At 44.2% G+C, this 14,461-nt stretch overlaps 1 protein-coding gene across 2 annotated transcripts in view; it reads right to left on the reverse strand.

Annotated features, from left to right (window-relative positions):
• Positions 1 to 11,401, reverse strand: part of CCDC112 (coiled-coil domain containing 112) — a 29,241-nt gene extending 17,840 nt beyond the window's left edge. The window contains exons 1-2 of one of the 2 annotated variants that reach the window (XM_021701850.1): positions 11,059 to 11,293; positions 742 to 863 (exon numbers count right to left, since the gene is read on the reverse strand). In XM_021701850.1, the coding sequence (XP_021557525.1) occupies positions 742 to 863; positions 11,059 to 11,175 (239 nt within the window). In that variant the 5' untranslated portion in view covers positions 11,176 to 11,293. Of the gene's footprint in view, positions 1 to 741; positions 864 to 11,058 lie in introns of both variants that reach the window. The other variant, XM_021701851.1, reaches the window with a different exon arrangement.
• Positions 11,402 to 14,461: the final 3,060 nt, after the last annotated feature.

The following is a 14,461-nucleotide window of genomic DNA, read 5'->3' on the forward strand; positions in this document are numbered from 1 at the left end:
TTCTAAACAGAACTGCCACTAATCCAGGGCCTGAGACCATTCCTTACAACAGGCTCCATTTCTCCTGATTTCTTTAGCAAATTGATATTGTACAAATTCAAAGCAGTGTTTGTAAAAAGCTCTCAGCTGCAGGGTAGGGTCGGGTGGTATGAGTTCTAATGCTTTTGATCATCCTGCACAATATTTATCATATCATGGTGCTGCTGACAATGTTGAACATTCAACAGATATCACTGGCTATTAAAAGGAAAAAAATACACATACACTAAAAGTTAAAATAAATGGCAACTTCTCAGTTACTCTAGTCATGATGTGCAAGACAGATCTGAAAGGGGAGACCAAGGGAGGGAGATCAATTAAAACGCCATTTTAAGAAAAATAACTTGAGGATACAGACTCTTCATTAAAACTACTGACGCCCTCAAAAATAGTTACCAAGTGCTTACGTTGGGCAGTGAAAATGTACTGATGTATGCGATCTAAAGAAATAACTGTTTTGTTTCCCTTAAAACACAGATTCAAAATAATATGTGAAAATAACTCTACTTAAAACTTTATATTAAATAGTCTGTTATCATTTGTCTTTTTCATACCCCTGCCTTTCTCATTCATCTCGGGAAAGCCAGTGACTAGAATTTTGTAACTTAATGTGGACTGGAGAGGGTAGAGTAGAATTAACTCCATACTGTCCACAAAAACACGGCTAGTAATGTTAATTGAAGATAATGTTCTTATACTTACTGATTTTTTAATTTTTCTGCTGTGCGTATGAACTCTGCTTTCTTTGTCCGACTAACTTTCTGCTTCCAGTTTTGAAGGTGAAAAGGACGAATCCCACCTGAAGTACCGAAACAGCTATCATTCTACACAGAGAACAAAAACAAATTTACCATCAATAATAAAAATGGCAAGAGATGAAGGCAGAATTTTTCTCAGAGAGAAAGCATCAGTAATAATAATGAAGTCTCTTGGGGGACAATCTAGGGGCCTGTCTTATTTAATTTTTAAAAATATATTTGTGGAAGAAGGAATATCTACCTTAAAATGCTAAATTAAGAAATATTAAGTCTCTGGGGATTTTTACAAAAAGATCTAATTCTTTCAGTCATTTAGCAATACGTATCGAACACTTATGACATGTGGTGTACTAGACACCACAGAAACAATGATGACCCACATCAATATGGCCCCAGGCTGAAAGTCTGGTGAGGGAAACAGATTTACCATGAAAAGGGTAAACAAACATTAATTAAAAAAACACCAATTGCAATAAGTGCTACTTAAGAAATAAACAGGACTGAGATGGAGATAATGGGTTAAAGGACTGTTTTTTTCAGTAAGAACGGCCACAGAGGTTCTATTGAGGGGATGACGCTTAAGGAAGACTGGAGCCAGCCATGTCAAAAATAGTAGGGGAAGGGGTCCCAGGCAGAGGGCCCAGAGTGTGCAGAAGTCGCAGGGCAGGAAAGACCTTGGCTGGTTTAAGCAGAGAAAGAGCTAAGGTGACATGATGTTAGTAAAGGTGGGGAGCTTGGTAGGAGATGAAGGTAGACAGGCAGGTACGTGGCCTATCACACTGGCATTTTAAGTCACTTAGGGGGTCTGGATTTTACTCAAGAGTTTTGAGCAGGAGAATACCATGACACACGTAATTTTTGAAGAAATTCTTTCTGGTCATTTTCGGAGAATAAATTGGTGGGAGGTGGGGGAGGAGGTAAAGCAGGACTGGAAGCAGAAGGATCAAGGAAGTAGCTGGAACAGATGAGGAATGATGGTGTCTAGGACCACTGGGGTGGCGCGGATAGAAAAAGAAGGATCTCCGGGTCCTAGGATTGAGTCCCACGTCTGGCTCCACGCTCAGGGCGGAATCTGCTTGTCCCTCTCCCTCCCCTTCTGCTCCTCCCCCTGTTCTCTCTCTCTCTCAAATAAATAAAATCTTTAAAAAAAAAAATGAAGTAGGGGCACCTGGGTGGCTCAGTCATTAAGCGTCTGCCTTTGGCTCAGGTCGTGATCCCAGGGTCCTGGGATCGAGTCCCACATCGGGCTCCCTGCTCCGCGGGAAGCCTGCTTCTCCCTCTCCCACTCCCCCTGCTTGTGTTCCCTCTCTCGCTGTGTCTTTCTCTGTCAAATAAATAAATAAAATCTTTGAAAAAAAAAAGAAGTAAGACTAAATAGATTTTGCATCTATAACCAAGAGGAATCGCTGACAGATTGATGTAGATGAGACAGAAAGGAAACAAGGCTTTACATTTCTAGGCGCAAGCTAAAAAAAAAAAAAAAGTAATGATTAAATTCAGGAAATATTTTTTTCACTGAGATACAATTCACATTACCATATAGTATATCCATCTAAAGTGTACAATTCAATGGTTTTTAAGATATTCACAAATGTGTGCAAAATCACTACTAATTCTGGAAAATTTCCATCATACCAAAAAGAAATCCCATACCCATCATACTTCCACCCCTCTTCCCTACAAGCCTCTGGCAATCATTTAATCTATTTTTGACTCCATGGATTTGCCTGTTCTGGACAATTAACATAAATGGGATCACACAATGTGTAACCTTTTATGTCTGGCTTCTTTCACTTAGCACAATGTTTTCAATATTCATCTACATTGTACCATAAATCTGTACTTCATTTCTTTTTATATCTGAATAATATTCTATTGTATGGATCTACTGTATTTGGTTTATCCATTCATCAGTTGATGGACAATGGGTTATTTGCACTATTTGGCCAATATGAATAATGCTACTATGAACATTTGTGTACAAGTTTTAGTATGAATATACTTTCTCTTGAGCATACAATTCACAGTGGAATTTTTGGATCATAGGTTAACTCTATGTTTTATTTTCTCATTTTAAATATTGGGTTGTTGGGGCGCCTGGGTGGCTCAGTTGGTTAAGCATCTGCCTTTGGCTCAGGTCATGATCCCAGGGTCATGGGATCGAGCCCCAAGTCAGGCTCCCTGCTCAGCACTCTCCCAGCTCATGCACACTCTCTCTCAAGTAAATAAAATCTTTAAAAAATAAAAATAAAAAAATAAAAATCGGGTTGTCTTTTTATTGTCGAGTTGGAAGCATTCTTTATATATTGGGGATATAACTCCCTTATCAGATAAAAGACCTGCAAATACCTTCCCAATTTCCCTGAGCCGTCTTTCCATTTTCTTGATAATATCCTTCAAAGCACAAATATTTTCAATTTTGATAAAGCCCAATCTATCCATTTTATCTTGGGCTGCTTGTGCATTAGATATCCTACAGAAGAAACATTCAAAGGTCATGAAGACTCACATCTACATTTCTTCTAAGAATTTTATAGTTTTATCTCTTATATTTAGGTCTCCATCCATTTAGGGTTAATGTTTATATGTGGTGTGTGGCAGGAGTCCAACTTCACTGTTTTGTATGTACATACCCAGTTATTCCAACGCCACCTGTTGAAAAGAATCTTCTTTCCTTATTGAATTATCTTGGCTCCCTTGTTGAAAATCAACTGCCCTTAAACATAGGGTTTACCTCTTAACTCTCACTGATCTGTATGTCTATTCTTATGCCAGTACCACACAGTTGATTACTATAGCTTCGTAGTAAGCTTTGAAATTAGGAAGTATGAGTCCTCCAACTTTGTTCTTCAAGATTGTTTTGGCTATTTTGGGACCCTTGCATTTCCCATGTGAATTTTAGGATCAGTTTATCAATGTATGCACAAAAAGACAACTTAGATTTTCACAGGGATTTTAACCCTGTAAATCAATCTGGGGAGTATTGCTGTCTTAACTCTTCATATTCATAAACCTCAAATATCCAATGATGTAAGTCTTCCTTCCTTTCTTTCAATGATGTTTTGGAATTTTTAGAGTATAAGCTTTGTACTTCTTTTGTAATTTAACAATGAATTTACATTCCTATGTACTTTATTCTTGTGATACTACTGTAAACAGAATTATTTTCTTAATTCCATTTTTGAATTGTCCATTGCTAGTATATAGAATTAAAACTGATTTTTATTGACTGCTTTTTTATCCTTCAATCTTGCTGAATTTATTTGCTCTAGTAATTTCTACATGGATCCTTTGAATTTTTTATACACAAATCATGCCACTTGCAAATAAGGATAGTTTTACTTCTTTTCCAATTTGTTTCTCTTGCCTAATTGCCTTTGCTAGAATCTCCAGTGAATAAGTGGTGAGAATGGACATTCTTGTCTTGTTCCTTATCTTATGTGGGAAGCTTTTAAAAAAATTTTTTTAAATTTTTTATTATTTATTTTTTTATTTTGAGAGTGAGAGAGCACACAAGCAGGGAGGAGGGTCAGGGAGAGAGGGAGAAGCAGATCCTCCACTGAGCTGGGAGCCCGACGTGGGGCTCAATCCCAGGATCCTGAGATCATGACCTGAGCCAAAGGCAGATGCTTAACTGACTGAGCCACCCAGGTGCCCCTGTGGAAAGCTTTTAATCCTTTGCCATTAAATCAGCTGTGGGCATTTTACAGATGCCTGTATCAGATTGAGGAGTTCCCTTATATTGCTAGTTTGTTGAATGTTTGTTTTAATCACACAAAGGTGTTGGATCTTGTAAATTGCTCTTTCTACATCTATTGAGATGATCATGTAGTTTGTCCTTTATTCTATTAATAAGTTGTATTACACTGATTGATTTTCATGTGCTGAACTAACCTTGCATGTCTGGAACAAATCCCAACTGATCATGGTATGTAATCCTTTTCATATGTTGTTAGATTTGGGTTGCTAGTATTTTGTTGGGAAATTTGCATCTATATTCATAAGAAATACTAGTTTGTTATTTTCTTTCTTGTGTTTTCTTTGTCTGATTGTGGTATCAGGGTAAAAATAATGAGTTGAAAAATGTTCCCTCCTTTATATTCTGAAAAAAGTTTGTTAGGAAACAAAAAAATATATTTATACTGACTTCTATATTTACCTCCCTGTTTACTTACCAGTACTCTTTATTCATCCTCTTCTTCGTGTGGATTTGAATTTTTATGTAGTCTTTTTATTTCAGTTTAAAGGACTTCCTTTAATACTTCCTGTAAGGCATATATGCTGGCATATGTTAGTGTTTGTCTGGAAATGTCTTAATTTTTCCATTTTTAAAGAATAATTTTGGTGGGCATAGAATTCTTGGTTGACAGTCCTCTTCTTTCAGCACTTTGACTATGTCATCCCACTGCCTTCTGGAATCCAAGGTTTCTGTTTTTTGTTTTTTTTCTTTTAAAGATTTTATTTATTTATTTGACGGAGAGAGACACAGCGAGAGAGGGAACACAAGCAGGGGGAGTCGGAGAGGGAGAAGCAGGCTTCCCGCCAAGCAGGGAGCCCAATGTAGGGCTGGAGCCCAATGTAGGGCTCGATCCCAGGACCCTGGGATCATGACCTGAGCCGAAGGCAGACGCTTAACGACTGAGCCACCCAGGCGCCCCTGGAATCCAAGGTTTCTGATGAGAAAGTCTGCTGTTAATCTTATTGAAGACTCCTTGTATGTGCCGAATTGCTTCTCTTTTGGTGCTTTCAAGTTTTTTGTTGTTTTTGTCTTCCAACAGTTTGATTATGAAGTGTCCAGGTATGATCTCTTGAGTTTACTCTACTTGGAGTTCATCAAGCTCTAACAATATGTAGATTAATATTTTTCATCAAATTTGGGAAGTTTTCAGGGCACCTGGGTCGCTCACTCGGTTAAGCCTCTGACTCTGAATCTCAGCTCAGGTCTTGATCTCAGGGTCGTTGTGAGTTCAAGCCCCACCTTGGGCTCCACACTGGCTGTGGAGCCTACTTAAAAAAAAATTAGGGATGTTTTCAGCCATTATTTCTTCTAATATTCTGCCCCTCCCCATTTCTCTTTCCTCTCCTTCTGAGACTCTCGGTATGTATGACCTTCATGATGTCTCACAGGACTCTGAGGCTCTGTTCATTTTTCTTTTTTTCTTTCTGTTCCTCAGTGTGGATAATCTGAATTGGCCTATCTTCAAGTTTCCTTGAATCTTGAAGCTCAAATCAGATGCTGAGGCCCTCTAATGAACTTTTCATTTGAGTTCTTGTACTTTTTAACTCCAGAATTTCTATTTGATTTTTTAAAACAATTTAAATCTCCTTATAGGTATTTTTAATTTGGTGAGAAACTATCCTCATGCTTTTAGTTCTGTAGCCATGGTTTCCTTTAGTTTTTTGAATGAATTTAAAACAGCTTATTTAAAGTTTTTGTCTATTATTTCCAATATCTAGTCTTCTTTTGAGATAGCTTCTTTTTACCACTTAAAAAAAAAATTCTCTTGTGTGTGAACCATACTTCCCTCATTTTTTGCATGTCTCATTTTTTTGTTAAAAACTTGATGTTTAAAAACTATAATTTGGTTAATATAATTAAATATTATATTGCTATATAATTATTATATTATATTATAAATATAACAATTATATTAAGAAAATATAATTTAACTCTGAAACTGAGATTCTCTTCCAACCCCAAGCTTTGTTGTTGTTGCCGTTTGTTTAGTCAACTTCCTGCACTGATTCTGCAAAGTCTCTATTGTTTGTTTGTGTGGCACTGAAACCTCTGCTTGGTTAGCTCAGTTGTCACCTAATGGTTGACTGGTCAGAGGTCTTCCTAGCTGCCGTGAACCAATACATCTCCCAGCCCTTGCTGAGGGGGTCTGTGTGCATACCAGGACATGAAGCTTCGACACGGAGGCAGGCAGTTTGCAAGTCAACCTTAGCCTTCATCACTTGCACAGAGCTTCAAGGCCAGCCAAAGATGAAGGCTTAGGGCTTTCTCAGACCCTCCCTGGCGTACTGGTTTCCTCCTGCTACTGCAACAACTTACTACAGGTTAGTTCAACACAACCTTGCTGGCTTAAACAACACAAATTTATTCTCTTACAGTTCTGGAGGCCCAGTTACGATTAAGGTGTTGGCAGGTTTGTGCTCCTTCTGGAGACTTCACAGGAGCATCTACTTCCACACTTTTTTCCAGCTCTTAGAAGCTACCTTCATCCTTGGCTCGTGCCCCTTCCTCACATCACTGCATCCTCTTGCTTCCCTTGTCACATCTCCTACCACTGGCTCTGATCCTTCTGCCTTCCTCTTATAAGGACCTTTGTGAATACATTAGGCTTACACAGATAATCCAGGATAATCTCCCCATTTTAAGATACCTAATTCAATCACATCTGCAAAGTCCCTTTTAACCATGCAAGGGCACAGGGTCACAGGTGCTGGGGATTAGAATGTGAATATGCTTGAGGGGGCCATTATTCAGCCTACCACGCCTAAACATGGACATAACCCTACACATGTGTGTGATCTTCTAGAGGAAATTCCTTGTGAATAATCATGTCAAGTCAGAGAAGGAATGTAGTTATTACTGAAGGACTACTCTAAGCAGCCAAGGGCCCTAACATGTAGGCCATCAGAGGGAAGTTCACTTAACAAACAAAACAAAACAGAAGACACAGCCCTATCATGGTTTAAAGCAGAGCCATACATTAGTGTGACACTGTTAGAAATACCTTTAAAAACTCATAATTCAAGTATTAAAATGATTAAGAGGGAAATGGCATTTGAGAGGAAGGTAGAGAGATTTGTGGTCTTCAGTCTTGAAAGGCAATAGTGAGGGGGATTATCAACAAATAATATACTTGGGGCACCTGGGTGGCTCAGTCATTTAAGCGTCTGCCTTCGGCTCAGGTCATGATTCCGGGGTCCTGGGACTGAGCCCCACACCAGGCTCCCTGCTCAGCGGGGAGCCTGCTTCTCCCTCTCCTCCCCGCTCGTGCTCTCTATCTCTGTCTCTCTCTCAAGTAAATAAATAAATCTTAAAAAGAAAACACAACAAAACAAAACAAGTAGTATGCAAATATTAGAAAGGACAGACAGGGCATGGTATTACTTTTCAATGTGGGTAAGAAATTTATAGGGTTCCACACCCTAAGGACGTTGTAGAATAAAATAAAATAGAAAATGTTTCTAAAACCTCAAAGATAATTTCCCCAAAATAACTTAAAAGAACTGTTATAGACTAATTTATGTCCCCCCCCCAATTCATACATTGAGGCCCTAACCCCCCTTTGTGATTATATTTGGAGATACGGCCTTTGAAAAGGTAATAAAGTTAAATGAGGTCATAAGGGTGAGGTCCTATTCCAACAGGACTAGTGTCCTTATAAGAGGAGGAGACATCGGTGATCTCTCTCTCTACGCGTGCACAGAGGAAAGGCCACCTGAGGACACATGAGAAGGCAGCTATCTACACGCCAAGGAGAGACCTTACACCACCAAACAATCCTGGCAGCACCTTGATTTTGGACTTCTAGCCTCCAGAACTGTGAGGAAATTAACTTCTATTGTGTAAGCCACCCAGTCTGTGGTATTTTGTTATGTATACCCTAACAGACTAATACAGGACTTTCAAGTATTTTAGTGAACATCTCTTACATCATGAGGTTGTCATCAGGAAAATCTCTCCTCAAGAAAACATTAGTTGGTTTCACTATTAGGGTCAGTGGGAATATTCATTCACTCAATCATACGACAAATATTCAAGTTCAACGGTAGGCTGAGAATTTGAGTGTGTAGGTATGTGTGTGGTATACTGAGGGAAGTCCAAAGATGGATAACATATAGTTAAAATCCTCAAAAACCTCAGTATGGTACAGCTGTGATTCTAATTCCTTGTTTAAAGTCCAAACACCCTTGAGAGTCTACTCTGTTACTGTTGTCGTCATCAACTACAAGGCTCCGCCTTCCCTAAAATGATGAGAGCACAGAAAGCAGGGTGTCAACCTCAACACGCCTGACATTTTGGACTAGATAATTTTTTTTGTGGTGGGGGGCTGTCCTTCGGCTTCTACTCGCTAGATGCTAGTAGCCCACACAACCCACCCCTGCCCCAGTCCTGACAACCAAAAACATCTCCAGACTTTGCTAAACGTCAGGAACAGATAAAACATTTGAAACAGCTCCACAGGTGATTTTGGTCCATGCCCTGGAAAGGCAAACCTCTGAGGATCACCAGAAGGGAGTGATGAAAAGGTTCATCAATAACAATATTATGCGACTTGTGAGAAATGCAAACCAGGAGGCAAAACACGGTTATAAGAATTTGAACCAGAGTAAGCCAGAAAGGTTTCATGGAGAAAGCCAGAAAGATGGCTAAACCACTAGGATCATACATTAAACAAAATGTTAAAAATTATCTTTAAAATATTTTATGCATTATGGGGCGCCTGGGTGGCTCAGTTGGTTAAGCGACTGCCTTCGGCTCAGGTCATGGTCTCGGAGTCCCGGGATCGAGTCCCACATCGGGCTCCCGGCTCGGCGGGGAGCCTGCTTCTCCCTCTGACCCTATCCCCTCTCATGCTGTTTCTCTCTCTCTCTCTCTCTCTCAAATAAATAAATAAATAAAATCTTAAAAAAAAAAAAGTTTTTAAAATATTTTATGCATTATGTATTTTTATATATTTTACTTCCCCCCCCCCCCCCGAGACATTTGGGCAGAGTTAGAATAATAAAGAGAATTACAGAGGATGTGTGAAAACATTTGCCTGAGGTGGAATTTCCTGAGCTCATAGAAGTAAAGACAGAAAATCGCTATACTCCCTTAGAGGAAGAAAAGGATGGAACCTGTCCTCAGCTCACAACGGCCTTCCTTTAGGTTTGGATTGGTCCTCAAATATTTAGCGAGTGCTTACTATGTTCCAGGACTAAACTCAAGAGTGGAACTGGGAACACAATAGTGAATAAGACTTCCAAACGTTTCTGCCTTCCTACAGCTTACATTCCCATGGTGGGGGCAGAGGTGTGGAGAAAAATAAAAATATGTAATTGAGCATATAATAATAAATGATATGGAGCAAAATAAAACCAGAAAAGGGAACAGGGCACGCTCGGTAAGGGGATTCAGTTTAGGGAGGTCATGAAAAGAATCACTGAGCTGATGGCATTTGAACAAAGTTAAGTGAAAGAAACACAACTAGCCATAGAACCAGGAGGGAAGAGCATTTCAAGCAAAGGGAACAGCAATTACAAAGCTTATAAGGTAGGAGAGAACTAGGCCTCTCTGAGGGTCAACCAGGAGGCGGGTATGGTTGCAGCCGACTTAGAGCAGGGGACTGGAGAAGAGCTAACAGGGAGATGGTGGGGGTAGCTCACAGGCCCTGTAGACCATGGACACTGGCTTTGACTATGAGGGTTCTGAGCAGAAGAGTGTCATTATTGGACTGAATCACCCTGGCTGTTGTGAATACTTTAGGAAGACAAGAGTGTTAGAACAGAAACCAAGTATTTCGGCCCGGGAGAAATGATGGCGTGGACAAAGACAGTGGCACTGGGAAGTGTGAAGAGTGGGATTCCCGATTTACTCTGCAGGTAGAACATGGAGGAATTGCCCACGCTTTGGGTGTGGGCTGTGAGACAATGAGAGCAGTGAAGGTCTTGGCTTAAGCAACTGGATCCAACCATTCTTGAGGATCCTGTGGTCCACGCTGCCAGACAAAGGGGTCCGAGGCAGATCTCTGGAAACACATCTGCCTCGGACCACCCCGTATTTATTCCTCCTTGTGTTCCCAACGCAGGTACAATAACAAAGCAGCCAATTCCTGGCACCGAATCTCTCTCCAACCAAGCACTGTGCCAGGGCCTTCCCAGACACAAGGACCGCGGCTCCGTAAGGTGCAGTTACCGGATCCAGTTTTTGCAGAAGGCACTGAGTCGCGGAGAGGATATGTTCTCATCACAAGGCTAAGAAGCGGCAGAGCCCGGGTTTCCACCCAGATCTTTCCTCGATTCCAAAACCACATGGAGGTGGCTCTGGAGAAGCAGTTAAACGCACAAGCCAACAAAGCACAACGCCGGGCGTGGGCCAGGCCGCGAGCAAAGGGAGGCGAGCACCGCGCCTCCCGCCTGCGGAACCGCGCTGCAGAGGACACCTGTTCGGCGAGGGCCGGGACCCCGTCCCGCCCCCGGCACCCACAGCCCCCTCAGTCAGGCCCACGCCCGCTGCCTGAGAGGCTTCTGGCCCGTCTCGATTTACCTGTTGCGGCACCTGCGCTGCTCCCACTCCGCTCCCGGTGGCCGCGCCCGCCCCCGCCACAGCCCCGGCTACCGCGGTGGCCGCTGCCGCCACCACGACCGTCGTCAGGGCGGCCATCTTTCCTCGCCAAGCTGCTCGGGCCGCAGCGGCCACCCGGGGCCAGAGGGTTCCGGCCGCGGGAGCTCCTGGTCCTGCAGACCGTTCCGGGCACCGTGGAGCTCCGCGGGACGCAGAGCACGGCAGAATCAAGGCGCAGGGCGGGGCCGATATGGGGCGGGGCCGGGGCGCGGGGCGGGGCTCTGCCAAGTTGCCGGCCGCCGCCGAGCCGGAGTTCAGGGCGGGCAGGGCGGGGCTCTGCCGGAATGTAGGGCGGGGCCGGGGGACAGGGCGGGGCTCTGCCGGGATGCAAAGCAGGGCCGGAACGCTGGGCGGGGCCGGGGCTCTGGGCGACGCGGGAGCGCAGGCAGGGTGGAGATGTCTGTGTGCAGGGTGGGTCAGGGAGGGGCAGGGCCAAGATGTGGGGCAGGGCCGAAGTGTGGGGCGGGGCTGGGCGGCCCGGAGCACGGGGCGGGGCCGAGATGTGGGGCGGGGCCGGGGCGGAGGAGGGCCGAAGTGCAAGGCGGCCGAGGGATGGGGTGGGGTCGGGAGACAGAGCGGGGCTCTGCGGGGACGCTAGGCAGGGCCAGAGTGCTGGGCGGGGCGGGAGCAAGGAACGAGTCCGGGGTTCAGGACGAGGCGGGAGCGCTGGAGGGGTCGAGATGTGGGGCAGGGCCTGAGTGCAGGGTGGGTCAGGGAGGGGCGGGGCCAAGATGTGGGGCGGGGCCGGAACGAGCTCTGAGCTGGGCCAGAGCGCGGGCAGGGCGGGGCCGGGGCACAGAAAAGGGCGGGGCCGGGGTGCGGAGCGGGGCGATCGGCCAGAGCCTCACTGCGCCGCTGCGGGTTTGTGTAAACTTTTCCCGTGCACTTGTCTACTTTTATTCAGCAACATCTTTCTAGACCCCTCATTCACCTCCGCTCCCCTACCCACCTTTTACTGTCAAACTTGTTTGTGTCATGGGGCACCTGGGTGGCTCAGTTGGTTGAGCGGCTGCCTTTAGCTCAGGTCATGATCCCAGAGTCCTGGAATCGAGCCCCGCATCGGGCTCCCTGCTTGGCGGGAAGCCTGTTTCTCCCTCTCCCACTCCACCTGCTTGTGTTCTTTCTCTAGCTGTCTCTCTCTGTCAGTTAAATAAATAAATAAAACTTGTTTGTGTCATATATAGATAGAGCTCTATAGATACATAGAGCTATTTTACGTAATAGAACTTCTTTCTAGGTTCCTACTAAGCGCTGGTGAAACTGAGTCTAAGTGAAAAAGCATTTATTTATGGGCTTGAACAGTTAACTATATTTCACACTTTCAAAGAAACGAAACAGGGCATGCCCCACACTGTCAGATACCAGAGGCAGAAATGCCACACTTGGTCAATAAGAAGAGAGATTTCAAAGAGAACTGTGTCGGGAGGTTGGAAAAAAGCCATAGATGACTCCTGTAGTTAAAACACAGGCAACCAGCGGCAATTCGCCTGGTTCCCGGGCGCACCGCCTTTTCCTCTTCTAAAGAAATGGATTCATTCATTCATCCCTTTGCTCATTCAATCAATACCCAGTTCCTACTAGATGCCAGGCACTGTTCTAGGCCTTTAGAATTCATTGTAGAGTTAGACACGCATGCACATGCACGGACACACACACAACACAGGTTCCTTCTTTCTAACTTCTAGGGAATTTAAACAAGTAAACAAATAGGGTATTTACTGAGCACTTACTGTGTTTGCACTGTTCTAAGTAACCCAGTGAAGTAGGTACTGCAATTATCTCCTTTTCACAGAAGGATACAAACCTAGGCAGCCTGACTCCAGAGACCATCCTGGCAGAGAAGTTGAACAGGCAGCTGGATAAAATGCTTCTGGAGCCAGGAGAGAGACTGGAGCTAAAGATGTGACTTTGGTCTTCATCTGCATGCAGAAAATATTTCATTTTATTTTTAAAGATTTATTTATTTATTTGAGAGAGACAGAGTTCGAGCAAGGGGAGGGGCAGAGGGAGAAGGAGAGAGAACCTGCAGCAGACTCCCCACCCTACCTGGGGCTCGATCTCATAACCCCTAGTTCGTGACCTGAGCCGAAATCAAGAGTCGGATGCTTAACCAACTGAGCCACCCATGTGCCCCTGCGTGTAGACAATATTTTACATAACTCTGAATGAGCTCACACAGGCGGAGGAGAAATTGAAATGTGAGACCTGAGTCCTAGGGCCTTCCAACATAGGTACACGGACAGGAGGAGGAGGAGGAGGAGGGAGACTCCAAAGGAGGGGTCCCAGAGAAGAGAGGAAAACCAGAAGTCTATGGAAGAAAAAAGTGTTTGGAAGAGAGAATGATCACAGACCTGGTGTGGTCTGCCGCCTGGAGGCTGAGTGAGATGAAAACAGAAATGCTGGTTGGGTTTGGCAACAGGGAAGCCTCGGCCACCCCCAGCAAGAGCCCTGGCAGTGGGATGGTGAGGACCAAAGCCTCGCTGAGAGGACTGAGATGTCGAAGGTGAGGAATAGAAACGACAGGGATTTCCATGGTTCTGCGATACAGGTGATCAGACAAATGAGGCGGTCGCTGGAAGATGTGTCGGGTTTCAAGGTGAAGACGAGTGGAGGGTGTCTGTGTCCTGGAGTCCAGGACACAAGGGGAAATGTCCGTCTTTGATAGGGGCGTGGGCTCTTCCTGACTGGAGAGTTGCAGCACAAGGTCATTGGCAGATGTGGAGACAGAAGATGGGCTCCCTCTCCTCTCCCCACTAAGTAGGAGGAAGTAGGCAGCGTGGGTGTACTGCGAAGGTAAAACCTCCCTATAGATGCACATTTTGTCCAAAATGAGGTCTGTTGCTATAGCACCACCTGAGCCCCTGTAACTGGTAGTCTGGAAACATCTGGCAGCCTCAGGGGAAATCAGGCCATCAAGAACTTCAGTTCAGGGGTCTCCGCAGGGGCAGCAGCAGCATGGATACTCTAAGGGAACGCATGCACAAGCAAGACACCTGCTGTTGCAGACTCTCAGCGATTTGTTACAATGGGAAGTTCCGAGAAGGGATTGAGAATCCCACCAACAGAAAACCAGAGCAGACCTCTGCAATGAGGTCAGGCAGCTGCCTGGGTCCTCACGTCCAGGCCCTTTCAGAGATCAGAGCTACAAAATATATTCGTATTGTACGGTTTCATTTCTTACATTTTGTACCAATTCTAATTTAATATCAGAGGTTTGCCTTTCCTTAACCCCTTTTGTATTTGCATTTCTTTTCTCTTGCACTGAAAATCTTGGCTCCTTACACTATCAACATAGTACTTGTTTGCGTTTTCTTGCAACAATTGC

The sequence above is a fragment of the Neomonachus schauinslandi genome, chromosome 7 (assembly GCF_002201575.2).
Source record: "Neomonachus schauinslandi chromosome 7, ASM220157v2, whole genome shotgun sequence".
NCBI lineage: Eukaryota > Metazoa > Chordata > Mammalia > Carnivora > Phocidae > Neomonachus > Neomonachus schauinslandi.